The sequence below is a fragment of the Stomoxys calcitrans genome, chromosome 4 (assembly GCF_963082655.1).
Source record: "Stomoxys calcitrans chromosome 4, idStoCalc2.1, whole genome shotgun sequence".
Taxonomy (NCBI): Eukaryota; Metazoa; Arthropoda; class Insecta; order Diptera; family Muscidae; genus Stomoxys; species Stomoxys calcitrans.
In genome coordinates, this window is record NC_081555.1 from 31,726,724 (window position 1) to 31,749,057 (window position 22,334).

The 22,334-nt window shown below is 35.7% G+C and overlaps 1 protein-coding gene across 1 annotated transcript in view; it reads left to right on the plus strand.

Annotated features, from left to right (window-relative positions):
• LOC106084543 (WD repeat-containing protein DDB_G0292056) overlaps nt 1-22,334 on the plus strand; it is a 98,089-nt gene that overhangs the window by 17,085 nt on the left and 58,670 nt on the right. The window contains exon 2 of the mRNA XM_013248294.2: nt 7,855-8,010. Coding sequence (XP_013103748.1) covers nt 7,855-8,010 — 156 coding nt within the window. The remainder of the gene's footprint in view (nt 1-7,854; nt 8,011-22,334) is intronic.

Consider the following 22,334-nt stretch of genomic DNA (forward strand, 5'->3'; position numbering starts at 1 on the left):
TGAAGTTTGTAAGTAACGACTTTTGCTGTGAGGACAAAAGTGTCCCGCACTGGCAGTCAGAAGGATTTCCAATTTAGGTTTTCATTTCTTTGAGAACTGATTTAGCGGATGTCAACATTTGCAAGTTGTTGGGATTTATAAAGCGATTTGGATGGTTCAACGGTAGGAACAAGAAGGCATCTTCCTTCTACTGTTCCCGTCCAAATACGTGGGATCAAATTGTTACTCATGTGTGCATTACCACATGTGATGCATTGTATTCACCCTTGGGCCTCGCAGATTTGGGCCGTGATGGCAGGCATCTGCGTTAAACATGACATTTGTGTTCCTGTGATATCGCAATGGACGAAAATGTCTAAGTGAGTCTGATGACTTAAACCTAACCTAACTACCGCGACCTGTACTTTGATAATAGATTAACACTGACAGACAGACAGACATACTGCTAGATTGTATAAAAAAAATAATGTGAGTCCTCCCTTACATTTATCACCCTTCACCATCGGAGTGGCATAGCGTATAACTAGCAAACTAAGAAAATATTCACCAAGACGAATGTGCTGACATGCCTTCCCCGCCTTTGTATCCCAATGATGAGAATGAAAATTTAAAAATTTTAAATTTCTAATATATGTTCTCTACACCTGTGTAAACAAAACAATAAATACATGCACTTTAAATATGAAATTTGTTTTCATCTCATAGTTGAAATATTTGCAAAACCAAATAGAAACGTTGTCGTCTCCCGTGCTAAACCAGCGCCATATACATTTCCTTTTATGTTTGCACATGCCTAAGTGTTTAATGATTTCTAAAACTAGACAAAAAGAGGGTCCGCCTTCCTTCGGATATGAAAAAATTCATATTCGTCACCGGGGGATCAAAATCTACATTCCTTGAGAAAGGCAGCCATAGGAAAAATGTTTGAAATGTTTACTCCCAAAAGGTCTTTTATTTGATCCGCATAAAGTCGTTAATCCGTCAAAATGTTCACTTGAGTATTTTTGGAAATGGGGCGTCCCCTAGGTTAGGTAAGAGTGGCAGTTCTTTACAGACTCATTTAGACAATTTTAAGTCCATTGTGACACCACAGTAGCGACAGACCAAGGCTTCTGGCGGGAATCGAACCCACGACCCCTGCACTAGTAATCCAAGCACGCTACCAACTCGGCTAGCGGGGCGTCTCCTAACACGGCCTAAATTTTTGATATCAGATTTGGACTTTACACCCAAGTCCCTTTCATTTCCTCAAATTTTATTCTGTTTTAGCGGGTCGGCATTCCTCCAGAAACTTGCCCTAAATGCTTTCCTATCGAGTTCCATATTGTTGTTATCGGACCTGGCCCTGGCCCAAATTTGAATGACAGTTTCGTGTTCTACTCCCAAATAACTTTAATTTGAAGTCTATACTGTCTTGATCGGTCTTTATAACCTTTTATATACCCTCTACCATAGGATGGGGGGTATACTAATTTCGTCATTTCGTTTGTAACACCTCGAAATATGCATCTAAGACCCCATAAAGTATATATATTCTTGATCGTCATGACATTTTAAGTCGATCTAGCTATGTCCGTCCGTCCACCTGTCTGTCCGTCTATCGAAAGCACGCTAACACTCGAAAGAGTAAAGCTAGCCGCTTGAAATTTTGCAACACATACTTCGTATAAGTGTAGGTCGGTTGGGATTTTAGATGGGCCAATCGGTCCATGTTTTGATATAGCTGCCATATACACCGATCGTGGAACTTGACTTTTTGAGCCACTAGAGGGCGCAGTTCTCATCCGATTTGGCTGAAATTTGGCATGAGGTGTTTCGTTATGACATCCAACAACTGCGCTAGGTATGGTTGAATTCGGTCCGTAACTGGAAATAGCTGCCATATACACCGATCGTGGAACTTGACTTTTTGAGCCACTAGAGGGCGCAGTTCTCATCCGATTTGGCTGAAATTTGGCATGAGGTGTTTCGTTATGACATCCAACAACTGCGCTAAGTATGGTTGAATTCGATCCATAACTTGAAATAGCTGCCATACATACCGATCTTGGATCTTCACTTCTTGAGCCAATAGAGGGTGCAATTCTCATCCGATTCGGATGAAATTTTGCATGAAGTTGTTTGTTATGACTTCAAACAACTGTGCCAAATATGGTTTTAATTGGTCTATAGCCTGATATAGCTGCTATATAAACCGATCTTGGGTCTTGACTTCTTGAGCCTCTAGAGGGCGCAATTCTCATCCGATTTGGCTGAAATTTGGCATGAGGTGTTTTGTTATGACTTCCAACAACTGTCTTAAGTATGGTTGAATTCGGTCAATAACTTGAAATAGCTGATATATATAGCGATCTTAGATCTTGACTTCTTGAGCCAATAGAGGGCGCAATTCTCATCCGATTCGGATGAAATTTTGCATGAGATGTTTTTTTAAGGCTTCCAACAACTGTGCCAAATATGGTTTAAATTGGTCTATAGCCTGATATAGCTGCTATATAAACCGATCTTGGGTCTTGACTTCTTGAGCCACTAGAGGGCGCAATTCTCATACGATTTGGCTGAAATTTTGCATGAGGTGTTTTATTATGACTTCCAACAACTGTGCCAAATATTGATCAAATTGGTCTATAACCTGATATAGCTGCCATATAAACCGATCTTGGATCTTGACTTCTTGAGCTGCTAGAGGGCGCAATTCTCATCCGATTTGGCTGAAATTTTGCATGAGATGTTTTTTTAGGTTTCCAACAACTGTGCTAAGTATGGTTGAATTCAGTCCATAACTTGATATAGCTGCCAAATATACCGATCCTGGATCTTGACTTCTTGAGCCAATAGAGGGCGCACTTCTCATCCGTATGTATGGTTGAATTCGGTCCATAACTTGATATAGCTGCTATATAAACAGATCTTGGATATTGACTTCTTGAACCACTGGAGGGGGCAATTCTTATCCGATTTGGCTGAAATTTAGCATGAAGTGTTTTGTTATGACTTCCAACAACTGCTATAAATATGGTTCAAATCGATACATAACCTAATGTAGCTGCCATATAAACCTATCTGGGATCTTGTCTTCGAAAGCCTCTAGAGGGCGCAATTCTTATCCGATTTGGCTGAAGTTTGGTACAACGGCCTTCAACAGACGTGTCCAATATGATCTTAATCGATCTATAGCCTGATACAGCTCCTACATAAACCGATCTCCCGAATATGCTTCTTGAGTCCCTACAAGGCGCAATTCTTATCCGATTGGACTGAAATATTACCCAATGACTTCTACAATGGTCTTCAACATTCAATTTACTTATGGTCCGAATCAGACTATAACTTGTTGGGGGTTAGGATGGCCCCACATACACATGACCTCAGAGTTTTTAAGATTCAGGTCCAGTTATCAAAACAAAATTCAGAAAATCGAATTTCTGTGAAAATTAATCGATAACATTTTTAAGAAATTATTATTATCGACTTCATGCAATGGCTATATGCTGTCTAAATATTTACTTGTGCGAATGTCACCAAAGACGAAGTGGAGGGCTCTTTTCATTTTACTTTTTCTCAATTCAATGTAAGTGAGTGCGCCCATACAGCCCCTTTGGCGTCTTCCCCTTTTGGTTGATTCTTGGATGCATTTCTTTTGGCTCAGTTTTTATTTTTACCTATTTACACAATAACACATAACTTGAATGTTGTGGTGTGCCCTGCTGTTTTTGGCATGCAGTCAGTCAGTCAGTCAGTTGGTTGGTTGGTCGCCTGGTCTGTCGGCCGTTCGGTCGGGTAAACATTGCTTTAAAGTTCAAATAACTTTATGCATGCACAAACACCAGAGATGCATACTAAAAATATCCTATGTCGTTTGCTGCTGCTTCTTCTTCTCCTTCTGTGTTTTTTTTGTTTTTGTTTTCTTTATTTGTTTTGATGGTTGAATGGCTCTCTAATCCCAGCAACATAGCAACATTGCAGCATTGCCTGCGTTTTTTTCTTCTCCTTTTTTTTCTTGTATCTCATTTGTTGCTGCAAACATTGATCTCTACAGATTATATTTTTTCATTTAGTCTTAGCACATTGAAATCGTTTTAAATAGAAACTAATACCCGAGTTGAGAGTGCCAGTGCAGCAGCAGCATACACAGAGACCAACAATCAAATGAATCAAGTCAAGAAACTAATGAAGGCATTGCACACATTGTAAACAATTGAGTTAATCCTGTTTTCTGTTATTATTTTATGGCATGCGACAGTGTACAACAGCAAGTTTATCAATAAACTGTAGAATTTATGCAGACAAGGTGATTAATTAATCCCCTCTCCTTATAGGCAGTTAATATTGCAGTGTAGCAATAAGTGAGCTGAGCGATTTGAAATACAAATAAAAACTGTCTGTCTGTCTGCCTGTAGAACATTATCATAGTACATGTAAAATTTCTTTCCTTTTAAGCTTTAGAACAGCAGGTGGTTTTCATACAACAACAATAATTTATGGTTTTTTGTTGTTGTTGTTGTAGTTGTGGTTATATGGGAAGAGGTATATACGAATACCACAATTCTTTCAACTAATTGTTACTTGAACAAATTTATGGCAATTTTAGATTTGCTTAATACCGTTGTAACATTGTTCGCGTTCTTTATTTGGACATAGTAAAGAGCAGTTTAGAGAGCAAGAGAGAGAGAGAGAGAAAGTACATTTGACACTCTTAAGGTTTATTGAGAGGATTTACATCTATTCTATGTTATTTTTTTTAGGTGGTTAACACTTGCAGGCCTTTCAATGGTATGACGAATTTCAAATTTTCAAGTCTTTCTATTACAGATTTTTCAAACAAAACAAAATATATTTTATTATTCATTATTTTATATTTTTGCGACGAAATGCTCGCCATTGACAGAGAAGGGTGGGGGAGAACAAAATTATCACTTTATTTGCTATCCCTCGAAAAAGAAATGGAGTCTAGGTTAGATAAGGTTAGCGGGGAGGGGGGCATGTGACTAGCATTCTTGTTTTCTAGCCGCTTCACTTTTGATGTGTCCGCTCTAGAAGAAGGTAGAAGAGAGAAAAAAGACCAAAAAACACAGAGAGAATACCATCAGAGCGCGGTGCAAGATACAAGAAATAAATTGAAACCAACACATAAGACAAAAATGTAAGAAATCAAACGGTCTGTGAGGAATTTCTTATCAGTGAGAATATGTATCGATTCAAAACTTATTCGATCGGTTTGACATTCAACTATAAAATGGTTATCTAAAAATTAAGATTTCAAGCTGAATTTTGCCTTTGGCAAAATTTTGCTTCATATTCTCTAAGAGTTATTTTATTTTTATACCCTCCACCATAAGATGGGGATATACTAATTTCATCATTCCGTTTGAAACACCTAGAAATATTCGTCGGAGACACCCATAAAGTATATGTATTCTTGATCGTCATGACATTTTTAGTCGATCTAGCTTATCGAAAGCACGCTAATTTTCGAAGGAGTAAAGCTAGGCGCCTGAAATTTTGCTCAAATACTTCTTATTAGTGTCGGTCGTTTGGGATTCTAAATGGGCCATATCGGTACATGGTTTGATATAGCTGCCATATAAATCAATCTGCCATCCTGACTTCTTAGGCCTTAGGCAACAATTTTTGTCCGATTTGCATGTGGTGTTCTGTTTTAACTTTCAACTTCTATGCATATAGTTGCCATATCATTGTATATAGTTGCCATATAGACCGATCTGTGGATTTAGGGTCTTAAGCCTATAAAAGCCGCCTGTATAACCCGGTTTTGCTAAATTTGTACCAGTAAATGCAACTGGTTTACCCAATATCTGAACCGAGTATGGTTCAGATCAGATCACATTAAGACATTGCTGCAGTACAAACCGATCTGCGAATTTAGGGTCTGAAGCCCATAAAGCCGCATTTATTACCCGATTTGGCTGAAATTGGGAACGGTGAGTTGCAGTAGGATATCGGATAACCAAATGGAGTATGGTTCACACCGGACCATATTTAGATATTGCTGCCATATAGGCCGATCTGGGATTCAGCGCCTTATAACCCGATTCCGCTGACACTTGAAACAGTGAGTTGGACTAGACCAATCGACATTCGATCCGAGTTTTGGTCCACAGCAGACTACATTTGGATATAGCTGCCAGCGATTTTGGATAAGTGCGTGAAAGGCGCATTTATTATCCGATTATGCTGAAATTTGGAACAGTAAGTTCGATTGGGCCAACCGATATTCAAACCGAGTGTGGTCAACAACAGAACTTATTTAGATATAGCTGTCGCATAGACCAATTTGCCCATTTAGGGTCTGAAGCACATAAAAAGCGCATTTATTAACCCATTTGGCTCAATTTTGGAACAGTAAATAACGCTAGGCCAAACGATATCCCAACCGAATTTGGTCCAAATCACACTTTATTAGGATATAGCGGCCATTTTAGAGTCTTACGCTCATAAAAGCCTCATTTATTAACCAAGTTATCTGAAATTTTAATCTATAAGAAAGGTTCTCGGTACTTGTACAAAACATGATCCAGATCGACCCAATATAGATAAAGTGGAGATATAATAAAATAGGATACTAAATATGGTGGTGGATATCCAAATCGGGTTTTGGTCAAAAATAACGGGCTTCTTAGATATTCTTGAATTGTTCAGTTGTATCGACTTGTCCTTGAAGAACATTTCGTGGAAATTTTGTCTTAAGAGAAAATTTCATGGAAATTATGTCTTAAGAGAAAAATTCATGGAAATTTTGTCTTCAGAGAAAATTTCATTGAAATTCTATCTTTGGAGAAAATTTCATGGAAATTTCGTCTTAAGAGAAAATTTCATGGAAATTTTGTCTTTAGAGAAAATTTCATGGAATTTTTGTGTTTAGAGAAAATTTCATTGAATTTTGTCTTTAAAGAAAATTTCATGGAATTTTTGTCTTCAAAGAAAATTTCATGGAAATTTTGTCTTCAGAGAAAATTTCATGGAAATTTTGTTTTTAAAGAAAATTTCATGGAAATTTTGTCTTTAGAGAAAATTTCATGGAAATTTTGTCTTTAGAGAAAATTTCATGGAAATTTTGTCTTCAGAGAAAATTTCATGGAAATTTTGTCTTCAAAGAAAATTTCATGGAAATTTAGTCTTTAGAGAAAATTTCATGGAAATTTTGTCCTTAGAGAAAATTTCATGGAAATTTTGTCCTTAGAGAAAATTTCATGGAAATTTTGTCCTTAGAGAAAATTTCATGGAAATTTTGTCTTTAGAGAAAATTTCATGGAAATTTTGTCTTTAGAGAAAATTTCATGGAAATTTTGTCTTTAGAGAAAACTTCATGAAAATTTTGTCTTCAGAGAAAATATCATGGAACTTTTGTTTTTAAAGAAGATTTCATGGAAATTTTGTCTTTAGAGAAAACTTCATGAAAATTTTGTCTTCAGAGAAAATTTCATGGAAATTTAGTCTTTAGAGAAAATTTCATGAAAATTTTGTCTTTAGAGAAAATTTCATAAAAATTTTGTCTTTAGAGAAAATTTTTCGAAAATTTGGTGGATTTTTCTTTTAAGTCAAAGTTTATCATGGGGAATTTGGCCAAAATTTTGTCGTAATAATTTTATTTTTTAAAAAATTTTATAAAAATTTATTTGTTTAAAAAACATATTCAGCATTTTGTTTTTTTTTTTTTTTGAAAAAATTTCCCACTTTTTTTTTTGTTAGAAATTTTTTGTGAAAATTCTGTTTTTGTGTAGAATTTTGTCATAATTTTTAATTAATTAAGTTTGAATTTCATTGAAATGTTCAATTTTAAACTGTTTCTTGCTTTTAAAACAAATTATAATTTTATTTTTTTTTTATTTTCAGGGTATCATTTGGTTCCTCCAAAGGCTCCATGGTAGAAACATTGGTGTTTGAAACGCCAACACCATTGTCTGAACATGTGGAGCCAAGTTTTGGATTTGGTTCAGATGGAGACTACAAATCAAATATGGATGACAGCGGCATAGAGGTTCAAGAAGAGTAAGTAAAGATTTTATTAAAAATAATTTTTGATACTATAAAGGAAAGAAGAAAAAATTATAAAAAATCAATTTGCGATCTCATGCAAATATTTGTTGCTGTATGATAATGAAACAAATGAATTGAAAGATTGCTGCTATTGTGAAAAAATTTAAACATAATTTGTAGAAATCGCCATAACTTCGAAATAAATATCAACTACCATTAGGTAACCTTCACACCTAAAGCACCCGATGAGCCGCTTCTAAAGGCGAAACACGTCGCCCATAATGTTGGGTGGGTGTTTGGTATTTTCTTATCAATTGTAAGATAAGTGTACTTGGAGTGTTTGAGAGAAATCTTCTTTGTAAAATATTTGGACCAGTTTGCGTTAATTTGTTATAGTCACAATAAAAATATAACAAATTACCTAATCTTTGTTTTTTTATCCCCAATTAAAATACTATCGCAATACTATTTCAGTGAAATGCTTTCTTTAGAATGACAAAATGTTTTTATGTTGTTTTTTTTTGAGAAAAAAAAAAAAAATTAATTTTACGACCTTTTCACACTTTTGGATGTTTTATGGCAAAGCATGTGATCACACGCACACATTCAACAGGTGTTTGGTTTTGTGAAGACACCCTGAGAATAAACACAAATTTTATTTACTATCTTGGCATATAAAACTGTCATAAAAGCCCCATAGATATTCTCTTAATATACTTCAAGAGTCTTTAATGACAAAGTGTCAAAAGTTGTGTCAGTTTTTTTTTCCTAAGAAACTAAGAAAAAATTCTAAATATGTTTACATTATAAAAAAAAAATTGTGGCCCATTAATCTCGTTAATGTTTGACACATTATAAAGATTTTCTTTTTAAAACTATTAAAATTACATTTGTGACAAATATTTTAAAAAGTTGAATTATGAAAAAGGGATGCATAGGAGAACGCGTGTACGTGACACACATTTCTAATGAGACTCTGTGGCGTATGAGTTATATGATAATAAATATATGTACCATTATAGCGTATACGCAATGTAGTCCATGCAAATTGAAGCAGTTTCCTTGTTGTTGTTGTTGCACAGCAACAGGACTTTAATAGTGGAAAGTTCTAAAGACAAAAAGCATTCTTGCAGAGAAGAAAAACGAATACATTTCTGCAATAGACAGAATTTATTATAATTTAACATACATCAATTCTTAGGAAATTGGAAAATAATAGGATGTTCAGGTCGTTTTAGGAAAATATTTCATTATTAAATTATTTAATAAATCGGTAATTTTTTAAATTCATCCAGTTTTTTGAATTTTTTCCCATAAGCAAGTATTCAGGGCAATTGAAATTATTACTTATTTGATAAAAATGTTTGATTTAAAAAAAATCATTGAAATACTGGCTTTAAAAGAATATAATAGAAAATTTGTCTTAGAGAAAATTTTATTGAACTTGTGCGTTAAAAAATTCATTGCAATTTTATTTTAAGAGGAAATTTTATTGAAATTTGGTATTTTATTAAAATGTTTTCTTCAGAGAAAATTTCTTTGAAATATTGCCTTTTGATAAATGTTATACCCTACACCACTACTGTGGCACAGGGTATTATAACTTAGTGCATTTGCTTGTAACACCCAGAAGGAAGACAATCACTTTCTGATTCGATTTATTGGGTTGCCCAAAAAGTAATTGCGGATTTTTTAAAAGAAAGTAAATGCATTTTTAATAAAACTTAGAATGGACTTTAATCAAATATACTTTTTTTACACATTTTTTCTAAAGCAAGCTAAAAGTAACAGCTGATAACTGACAGAAGAAAGAATGCAATTACAGAGTCACAAGCTGTGAAAAAATTTGTCAACGCCGACTATATGAAAAATCCGCAATTACTTTTTGGGCAACCCAATAGGTATGTCCGTCTGTCCATGTTGATATGTGTGGCAGTTTTCATACGACCGTTTCAAAATTTTGTACAGGAATGTTTTTAGGCCTAGAGACGAAGCCTATTGAAATTGGAAAAAATCGGTTCAGATTTGGATATAGCTCCCATATATGTGTTCGTCCGATTTTCAGTAATAACAAAATAAAATGGAATATTGTTAACCGATTCTCTTGAAATATGGCAGGAAGGATTTTCTCTTGACTCTCAATATTACTGGTGAATTTCATGGAAGTCGGTTCATATTTAGATATAGCTCTCATATATATGTATCGCCCGATTTTAACTTCTAGAGCCACTGCAAGCGCTTTTGTTGACTAATCTTGCCAAAATTGTGCACAACGATTTCCTTGATGCCTACCACAATATCTATACAGTTTGCTCGAAATCGGTTCAGATTTAGAAATAGCTCCCATATATATGTTCGTCCGATTTTGCGAACTATTGCAATAAAGTTCTCATTTGTTAACCAATTCTCTCGAAATTTAGCAGCAAGGGTTTTCTCTTTACTCTCGATATTACTGGTGAATTTCATAAAAATCGGTTCAGATTTAGATATAGCTGCCATATATGTGTATCTCCCGATTTCCACTTCTAGAGCCACTGCAAGCGCTTTTGTTGACTAATCTTGCCAAAATTGTGCACAACGATTTCCTTTAAGCCTACCACAATATCTAAGAAGTTTGGTCAAAATCGGTTCAGATTTAGGTATAGCTCCCATAATATATATGTTCGTCCGATTTTGAGAAATTTTGCAATAAAGTGCTCATTTGTTAACCGATTCACTCGAAATCCGGCAGGAAGAATTTTCTCCTGACTCTTAATTTTAATGATGAATTTCATAGAAATCGGTTCAGGTTTAGATATAGCTGTCATATATGTATATCGCCCGATTTTCACTCCAAGAGCCACAGAAAGCGCATTTATTGACCAATCTTGCCAAAATTTCGCACAACGCTTTCCTCGATGCCCACCTCAATATCTAAGAAGTTTGGTAAAAATCTGTTTAGATTAAGATATAGCTCCCATATATTTTGGCTAATTTGCGATAATGTTGCCATTTGTCAACCGTAGTTAGTACAGTTTGAACATATTTGCTCCAAATTTCATAGGGATTGTTTAAGAACCCATCTGAAAACAACCGTCGAGGACCATTAGAATTGGTTCGGAATTACATATAGCTCCCACTTTGTACCTATAGGATAGGTGTAGTGTATTTTAAAGTCGGCACCGCCCGACTTTTGACTTTCCTTACTGGTTTTTCAACAAAAAAAAAAAAAAAAAACGATTGGAATTTTGGAATCTAAAGGAAAATTTCATTGTTTTTAGACCCACCACCGAAGGGTGGGTGTCATTCCCTTTGCAACACGTCGAAATATCCATTTCCGACCCTAAGACGATCTAGCCATGTCCGTCCGTATGTCTGTTGAAATCACGCTACATTCTTTAAAAATAGGGATATGGAGCTGAACCTTTGCACAGATTCTTTTTTTTTTGTCCATAAGCAGATTAAGTTCGAAGATGGGCTACATCGGACTATATCTTGATATAGCCCCCATATAGACCGATCTTCCGATTTAGGGTCTTTGGCCCATAAAAGCTACATTTATTATCCAATTGTGCTGAAATTTGGGACAGTGAGTTGTGTTAGGCTCTTCGATATCCTTCTTCAATTTGGCCCAGATCGGTCCAGATTTGGATATAGCTGCCATATAGACCGATCTTTTGATTTAAGATTTTGGGCCCATAAAAGCCACATTTATTATCCGATTTTGCTGAAATTTGGGACAGTGAGTTGTGTTAGGTCCCCCGACATCTTTCTGTGATATGGCACAGATCGGTCCAGATTTGGATATAGCTGCCATATAGACGGATCTCTCGATTTAAGATTTTGGGCCCATAAAAGCCACATTTATTATCCGATTTTGCTGAAATTTAGCTCAGTGAGTTGTGTTAGGCCCTTCGACATCCTTCGTTAATTTGACCCAGATCGATCCAGATTTGAATATAGCTGCCATATAGACCGATCTCTCGATTTAAGATTTTGAGCCCATAAAAGTCGCATTTATGGTCCGATGTCGCCGAAATTTAGGACAGAGAGTTGTGTCAGCCCCTTTGATATATTTGTTTAATTTGGTTCAGATCGGTCCAGATTTGGATAAAGCTGCCATGTATACCAATCTCACTATTTAAGGTCTTGGGCCCATAAAAGTCGGATGTATAGTCCGATTTCGCCGAGTTTTGGTTTGGGACAGTGAGTTGTGTTAGGCCCTTCGACATCCTTCGTTAATTTGGCCCAGATCGGTCCAGATTTGGATATAGCTGCCATATAGACCAATCTCGGATTATATGGGAGCTATATCAGTTTTGGAACCGAATTGGGGCATACTTGGCAGATCTATTGGAAGTCAAAATAAAAAACTTGGGGCAAAATTTCGGCAAAATCGGATATGAATTGCGCCCTCTAGAGGCTGAAGAAGTCAAAATACGAGATCGGATAATATGTGAGCTATATCAGGTTATGAAACGATTTGGATCATAGGCATCCCACTTCAATTCGACTCAGATGGGTCCAGATTTGGATATAGCTGCCATATAGACTGATCTCTCGATTTTAGATTTTAGGCCCATAAAAGTCGCATTTATTGTCCGATTTCTACGAAATTTGAGATAGTGAGTTGCGTTAGGCTCTTCGACATTTTTCTGCAACTCGGCCCAAATTGGTACAGATTTGGATATAGCTGCCATATAGACCGATATCTCGATTTAAAGTCTTGGCCCCATAAAAGGCGTATTTTTATTCCGATTTCACTGAAATTTGACGCAGTGACTTTTGTTGAGCTTTTCGACATCCGTGTCGTATAGGGTTCAGATCGGTTTATTTCTAGATATAGCTACTAAAAAGACCAATATCTTGTTGAACACAAGTGAACGTTGACTTGTACTTATTTAGTACTGCACTGGTCCAAATGTGACCATATTTCTATTGGGTTGCCCAAAAAGTAATTGAGGATTTTTTAATAGAAAGTATATGCATTTATAATAAAACTTAGAATGAACTTTAATCAAATATACTCTTTTTACACTTTTTTTCTAAAGCAAGCTAAAAGTTACAGCTGATAACTGACAGAAGAAAGAATGCAATTACAGAGTCACAAGCTGTGAGAAAATTTGTCAACGCCGACTATATGAAAAATCCGCAATTACTTTTTGGGCAACCCAATATATAGCTGATATGGGTGTATTTCTATATAGCTGCTATGGAGGCCACCGTAGCGTAGAGGTTATGACGCTGAACGCCTTTCGGGTTCGAGTCCTGGCGAGACCATCAGAAAAAATTTTCAGCGGTGGTTTTCCCCTCCTAATGCTGGCAACATTTGTGAGGTAATTTGCCATGTAAAACTTCTTTCCAAAGAGGTGTCGCACTGCGGCACACCGTTCGGACTCGGCTATAAAAAGGAGGCCCCTTATCATTGAACTTAAACTTGAATCGGACTGCACTCATTGATATATGAGAAGTTTGCCCCCAAAAGGTGGTTTACATATATACCCGAGGTGGGTATTTGTTGACCCAAATGGTGGATCTTGGGCTTTTTTTTTACAAACATATATAGTATCTAATACTAGAAGACACCAAAAAGGCTTCCGGAATTCGATCTAACAATTAATTTTATAACAATTTGCATTATAATTTTTGATCTGTTTAAAATTCCAGACATTTGACGAGTAAATTGTTTTTTTCTAAACTGGCAAAATTTTTCAGAGTTCCCACTCTCTTAAAAAGTTTTCAAATGTAATACCTTTTCTGAAAGCTCTTCACATATATCGATAGAACAAATTGTTCCCACAGACGATATGATAAGATCGTTAATACCTATAACATGTGTTGTATCAAATCTAAACGACTTCACTATTGTTTGTTTGGACTTTTGGATTTGTGCAGATGTATATGTAATCAGATGTTGGATTATCTCTTCACTCTACCTTACCTCTCAATCCACTTTCGCTCTCTCTCTCTCTCTTACTCTTTGCAATATTCTTACTCACTCAACCTTACCTCTTATTCCACATTCGCTCTCTCACTCTCTCTTACTCTTTGCAATATTCTTACTCAAAAATTGTGCATCCAAAAAAAATAAAAACAATGCTCTCAGTAATCTCTTGTCATGGTATGCTGTTTTTAGCCTAAGCTAATCTATTTAACATATGTACATGAGAAAGCCTTCGGGAGATTAGTCTTCGACATAAACTGCCTATGCCTGTCTGCTGGTCTATCTAGATGTCTGTCTCTCAGCTTCTTTTCATTGTTTGTTGTGCTTGAAGAACAAATTACATTTTTCTTCGGATTCTTTGAAATTTGGATTTGTTGCTAAGACCAGGACAGTGGAATGACATAGGGAACACGTAAGGGTATAAAGAATGATGTACCGTTTTTTTACCCTTCTTGATGCTTATTATTTTATTCGCTTCACATTAAAATATCAATTCTTTACAAGATTTTCTCATGGTTTTCGTATGGAATATCGTATTAAGAAGCAATGCAAAGACTTCTCTCCCAATAAGGTCTGCTTGATTCAAATCTTAGCGAAGCCAATATAATGACTTGTATTGATACAAAAGTCCAATTTATATGTTCGCTTAGATTTTCACATAAAGACATATCATTTGCTAGAAATTGGTACGCATTTAGGTATGACTAAATTTCTTGAATAATCATCTGATAATCATCTGATTTTCTTATAACGGGTTAGAGCATAAACATCGAAAGGAGTTTGAAATCACTCACCATATGCATTATAACTTTCTAGTTATAAGTTCTATGCTATAGGCTCAATCAAAACCCTTCTTTCAAGTTTATAAGCCTAGCAACTCCATTTCTTAAACAACTTCAGTTTATTGTCTATGATTTAAAAAAGTTTTTATATTCGGTTTTTTATCTTTGTTTGTTTCTATTAAAGACCTATCCACCACTCTATTCTTGATGTGTTAAGCCATATGCCATATTGTTACGAAATGTTTGACAACATTACGAATTCTGCTAAAGAATATAAACTTGATTTCCAATACCTGTTTTGAAAACATCTTAGCTCACGCACGTGCAAATTCAAACAAAGAAAACAAAAAATACTTTGAAAAACAAAGACAACAAATGATCTCTACGTTTATTTGGAAATTTTTAATTATGTGGAACAAAATAAAATTTCATGTTTACACTCATTTGGCTTTTTTTGTATACTCTTTTATGTATACTTTGTAATGTTTTTCCATTAATCGCTATAGTCGCAATTGTGTAAGCAACTGCGATAAAAATCACCCAAATCTCTTTTTTGTTGTTGTTTTTTTTTTCTACTGATGATTTGTATTTCCGCCTCTTTTACCATTCATTGGGTTCATTCAAAAGCTTAGGTAAAGTATGGTGGATCATCAGTGTTGTTTTTGGTGGTGCTGAACCTATCGTTTAAGCTTAAGCCACCAGCGAGTCAGTCAGCTGCGCTATCTGGTATGTAATTGCAAACAAACTCACGTTCATTAACCAAATTACATTTTAACATACGGACAGATTAAAGTACACAAGTTGACAGTGTTGCCGTCTGGGGATAAAAAAAAAATAATGGCAAAATTTTCTTTGGAAATAAAAAGTTGCCAGAATTTTCTACAAAAATCAAATTTTTTATAGAAATCTAATTTAAAAAAAAAATATTATAGAAATTAAATCTTGACAAAACTTTCTTAGAAAAAAAAAATGTTGGGGAAAAAATAACAAAAGTACAGCTAATAAGCAGCGTTACCGAGCTTGGTTAATGTGGTAATTGTATCATAGATGCGTTTTCGCTATTTAAACGATTCAAATACAACATCTCAACGCACGGCCCTTGAAGCCATCACACATAATATGGTTGAAAAGTCTTCTAACCAAAGACCAAACGCGTCCCATAGTGGTTGGTGTGTGTTGAAATCTTTGGCTTTCCATTTCCATTTGCATCTCCGATCATTGAGCTCGTCTCGCAAGAGAAACAAACAAAGATTGTAAAATTTTCTATAGAAAAAAAAAAATTCAACAAAATTTGCTGAAGGAATAAAATTCTGGCAAAAATCTTTCATATCTCTATCTATGTAACAAGTAAAAGCGTGCTAAGTTTGGCACTCCACCATGGATCGAATTTGTAAAGTTCTTTGGACGATATCTTTTTATAGACAAACAAAGGATAATGGAATGCTATTTCAGCTATATGGCCCGATGGGAGCTGTTGGAGACCAGAGCGACATTTATTGTGCAAAATTTCAGCCAAATCGGATAATAATTGCGCCCTCTAGAGGCTGAAGAAGTAAAGATCCGAGAATTGGGGCATACTTGGCAGATTTATTGGAAGTCAAAATAAAAAACTTGGTGCAAAATTTCAACCAAATCGGATATGAATTCCTCAATTTAGGAATCAAGAAGTCAAGGTCCGAGATCGGTTTATATGGGAGTTATATCAGGTTATGAAACGATTTGGACCATACCTGGTAGATTTATTGGAAGTCAAAATAAAACACTTGATGCAAAATTTTAGCTAAATCGGATGAGAATTGCGCCCTCTAGAGGCTCACGAAGTCAAGATCCGAGATCGGTTTATATGGGGGCTATATCAGTTTATTAACCGATTTGTACTATACTTGACAGAGTTGTTGAAAACCAAAATAAAATACTTGGTGCAAAATTTCAGCCAAAACGGATTCGAATTGCGCCCTCTAGAGGCTCAAGAAGTCAAGATCCGAGATCGGTTTATATGGGAGCTATATCAGTTTATGAACCGATTTGGACCGTACCTGGCAGAGTTGTTGAAAGTCAAAATAAAGCAACGTATGCAAAATTTAAGCCAAATCGGATAAGAATTGCGCCCTCTAGTGGCTCAAGAATTCAAGATCCGAGATCGGTTTATATGGGAGCTATATCAGTTTATGAACCGATTTGGGCCATACTTGGCAGATTTATTGGAAGTCAAAATAAAAAACTTGGTGCAAAATGTCAACCAAATCCGATATGAATTACGCCCTCTAGCGGCTCAAGATGTTAAGATCCGACATCGGTTTATATGGGAGCTATACCAAAACATGGACCGATTTGGCCCATATACAATCCCAACCTAACTGTGATAAGTATTTATGCAAAATTTCAAGCACCTAGTTTTACTCCTTCGGCATCGACCGGAAGAGGACGGGGGAGTTGCTGGCGTTTGATAAAAAGTCGATGAGTACGTTGAAATGGGTCATAACCGGACACCGTGCCATATGCCTCTTGGCGGCGCGCATGGGAATACCCCACAATGACTTCTGTAGGATTTGGCTCGATGAGAATGAGGCGGAGACTATTGAGCACTTGCTATATTCCTGTCCGGGTCTGCAGAGAAGTAGGCTTTCCTTTCTGGGGAGCCGTTTCTTCTGTGATCTGGGTGAACTTGCGAACGTACCTCTGGTATCTCTCCTGGGGTTTGTTGAGGGAATAGGATGGTTCCAACGGGGGGCAAAAATAAAAGAGAACCGATTGGGACTCAAATGAAAGGTATTTGGAAGTAGAATATGAATTTGGTATTAAAGGTGGGTCCAGGTACCTAGTGCCGCCCCGACCAAAAACCCCTTCAAATAGGCATTTTTGGGCGATAATGACATTATGGGACTCAAATGAAAGGTATTCGGGAGTAGATTACCAGTAGGGTCTGAAAACAACAATACACTATATAATTTGTTGATATCGGAGGGGGAGCGGACCCTCCCCCTTACGCCAGAGGCACCACACAAAAATAATAGTGAACCGATCGGGACTTTATGGGACTCAAATAAAAAATATTCGAGATAGTGTACGAATTTGATACTAAAAATTGGGTCCAACTACCTATGGGCCCATACCCGTTCCAAAACCCCCTCAAATGGGCATTTTGGACGATCATGACAATATGGGACTCAAATGAAAGGTTTGCGGCAGTAGATTACGAATATGGTATTAAAAATTAGATTCCAGTGATAGGAGGCTGTCCCAACCTCCAAAACCACTCTCCAAGTTGGAATATTTGCCAATCATGGCTAGTAAAAAGGCGTTAAGTTCGACCGGGTCGTACTTTAGATACCCACCACCGTGGGTATATATGCAAACCACCTTCGTCATAATCCGGTGAAAAAAGGATAATTTATGCACCCATAGCAGCTATATCGAAATATAGTCCGATTTGGACCAAATTCGGCGAGGACATTTAGTGGTCTAATAAGTACAAGCCATTATTCAATTTCGTAGGACAAAATATTGTTTTTTTGGTAGCTATATCCAAATATAGACCGATCTGAACCACGACACGGATGTCGAAAAGCCTAACATAAGTCACTGTGTCAAATTTCAGTGAAATCGAATTATAAATGTGACTTTTAGGGGACCAAGACTTTAAATAGAGAGATCGGTCTATATGGCAGCTAAATCCAAATCTGGACCAAATTGAAGAGGGAAGTCGAAGGCCCTAACACAACTCACTGTCCCAAATTGCAGCCATATTTCAGGACCATAAAAGCGCATTTTTTTGGGTCCAAACCCATAAATCGAGAGATCGGTCTATATGGCAGCTATATCCAAAACTGAACTGATCTGGAGCAAATTGCATAAAATATGTCGAGGGGCCTAACACAACTCACTGTCCCAAATTTTGGCAAAATCGGACAAAAAATGCTGCTTTTATGGGCCCAAGATTTTAAATCGGCGGATCGGTTTATATCTGAATCGATCTCGGAAATTTTCAGAAAGATGTCGAGGGGACAACTCTTTGTCTCCACGCAAGCACGGATGTACCTATGCCGGAGTTTATGGCACTCTCCCATTTTTTTAATTTTTTTTAAATTTTAAATTTTTTTTTTTTATTTTTTTAATTTTTTTTTTAGTTTTTTTTTTAATTTTTTTAAATTTTTGTTTTTAATTTATTTTTTAAAAATTTTTGACCTTTGTACAGAGTTTTCTTTGCAAAAAATGTCTCCACGCAAGCACGGATGTACCTACGCCGGAGTTTATGGCACCCTCCCATTTTTTTAATTTTTTTTAAATTTTTAAATTTTTTTATTTTTTTTTAATTTTTTTTTTTTAATTTTTTTAAATTTTTGTTTTTGATTTATTTTTTAAAATTTGTTGATCCTTGTACAGAGTTTTCTTTGCAAAAAATTTTGACAATTTTAATTAATTTCAATCAATTCTCCATCATATTAATTTTAAAAAGTTGTCCAGTTTTCCCAAAAGGGAGATTTCCCTTTCTAATGGCAACACCGCTTTGTGTGTATTATACAAATGGAGTAAATTTAAACCAACCAGTCTGACTGAACTCAATAAAGACTGACATAATGATGTAGGCATAATAATGAAATTCGTGTTAACATTTAATGTAATTATAAACAATTTAATTGTACACGAATAAAACCTTGAAATTAGCTGCTTTTGCATTATTTGGCTTTACTTTGTCATAATAAAATTTTTTTGCTGTATTTGGGGTTTTGAGGATGGTTTTCTTAGATATGTTTACAAGATTTATATCTGTGATTTTTGTGTTCTATTTCGGCAGCACTGATGGTTTGGCGTTTGAACCATTCGCCGTCTGTCCGTCTGCCGGTCTATCTTTTTGTCTTTTTGCCTTTTGCTTATTATTTACACTTCCCGGTCATTGTATTTTTTTCTGTTGTTTGTCAGTTTTTTTTTTCTCTTTTGTTTTTATGTGCCACAGCACCATCATCAGCGGCAGCCATATTTTATGAAATGTTGCCAAAAACAAAAAAGGAGAAAAAAAAAGTGAAAAATATTTTACTTTGTAATTGTCCATGTAGATACATATATAAGCATGTACAACTATATATGCAAGCTTTTATACAATTGTTGTTATATGTGTCTCAGAAAGACACAAAGAGATCTTTATCCATATAAGATATGTGTGTATGTCCACATATACAACCATGTGATTGTTTGAGTATTTCATAATAAGAGAATTGTCTGTATGGCAGTCATTGAACCTGGGACATTTTCGCATTTGTTATTTAAACATAAAAACAGGTTCAATACTTTCAGCATTAAGTGTAACGTCGATTTTTTTTTATTTGTTTTAGTTTATTTCGCTCTCTTGGTCCACGAGAAACGGATGCTGACATCACATCCCAGTGTAACCGACCGATATTATCCAACAATGACTTACGACTTGTTTATTTTTATTCTTTTATGTTTGTATTCTTGTTACCCTGCCTTGCTGTCGTCGTTGTCGCCGTTGTCTTTTTGTCTGTTGTCGCTGGCGGTATTGTTGTCATAGTCGTCATCGTCTGTTACTTTAAACAAATCATTTGCCACATTTATGCCGCAACAGTGTGGCACAATAATGTAGCAATTTTGCATAGAAGGGAAATCACAGATACACTTAGAGAAAAGACCAAATAAACTTATGGGAAAATTCTTATAGCATTGACGAGTAGACGAAAATGCTTCAGTTAGCTTTTTGCTGCTATAATGAATAATTATCTCGCTTTTTTCCCAGCATGATGTATTTTAAAGAATATCCTAGGCAAGCAGCCAGTGTAGCGAAAACTATGCGTGTGTGTGCACCCTAAGAGAAATAGTGGTGCAAAACATCTTTAGGCTATTTAAAGAAAATCCCTTAAGGTAGACTTAAATCTTGGCAGCACCCAACGATATGAGGGAATCTCTCTTCATTATCATCTGTCTTCTAAGTGTGCTGGGATAGCCGCTAAGTGTGGTGAAAAACTTTTCTATAGTCAGAGATAAAAAAATAATGTAACATAACACATCAAATATGCGCTTTTAATAAATATCCTCTTGAGATTAATCCCGATCATAGATTCCAAAGCAGAGTTTGCATGGCACATCATGATCGTACTCCTCGTGTGTACGTGTTGATTACAGCTTTTGCCTAAAATGGTACATCGATTTTTTCTTTTCTTTGATTTTATTTAATTTTTCATACTTAACCTCTCACTTCTTAGCCTTATTTGTCACAGAACGTGTTTTTCAATTTCTTTTGAGATTAAACCCGATCATAGATTCTAAAGTAGACGTTACATGGCACATCATGATCGTACTCCTCGTGTGTACAGCTTTTGCCTAAAATGGTACATCGATTTTTTCTTTTCCTTGATTTTATTTATATTTTCATACTTTACTTCTCATTTCTTAGCGTTATTTGTCACAGAACGTGTTTTTAAATATCTGTCAATTGATGATTACATCGAAAAAAACCAAAACCCGCAGTTATCTATTTTTTTTTTCGATTTTGGCTTTAGACTCTTTCGCTGGTTTTGACTCTGAGGCAATGTCGCAGTTGTCTTAAATATGCAATTTTTTACCGTTACAGAGGGAGAGAGAGAGCGATACGAGCTCTCAGTTGAAAGACAAAAGATTAACATAATTTTCAATAAGAAGTGGTCTAGTTCTCGAAGCCAATTTTGAAAAGCAATTACTTTTTGGGCAACCCAATACATTTAGGAAAATCAAAATAAGCAACATAATTTTAATACAAATTTTTGTGAGAAACCAAAATTTTACATTTAAACTATTCCAGGTAGACTCGGTTAATTTATAAAGGTCTTCTATGAAACAATTTTGGCCAATGGTCATGCCATAGTTATAATTTTCTAGCAAAACACCCCAGATCCTGGTGGGAATCAAAGTAACTACATCTATACTGGCCAGCCAAACTCGCTACCATCATACCTACCACGCCTCTAAATTCCCTATAACAAGTTTGTCAAACACAAATTTTTCCCAGTGTTCAACTTTGCTACATTTATGACCATGCTTATTAATGTTAGATATGATGAACGATGGCTGATATGGAGAACATTCCTATACATGACAATACTCGTACAAAACAACAACAACAAAAACAAAAAAAAAAAACAAGTATTCTTTATTTATGCTCATACAATGCTTTCTATATCTGTCTGTCTGTCTATCTATATGTCTGTCTTTAACTCTATTCATGTTTAGCACACATTTACGTGGACTACATACATACATACATACATACATACCAACAAACATACTATGTATGTATGTACAACCATTTGCCACTAAAACACCATATTTGAATGGCGGCAATAGTTATGTATTTATAACCATTATGGGAGTTACTTTGGTAGATTTTTATTAGCAGGAGGATTTCTTCAAAACAGGGAGGGGAATTTCTAGAACCCACTCCCCCTCCCCCGTCTCCATCTCCTCTCAACTCTTGCTGTCTATATTCGTAGACGAATTATGGTAATGTGCGTGTACTAAAAGTACCAACGACCGACTGGTTGGCTGGCTGGCTAGCCGTCGAGCTGACTGACAGAACCCACCGTGTTCGTCATCATTGTCTAAATGTTGGAGCATTTTGTTGGTTCGCTTTTTCCTTAGTCAAT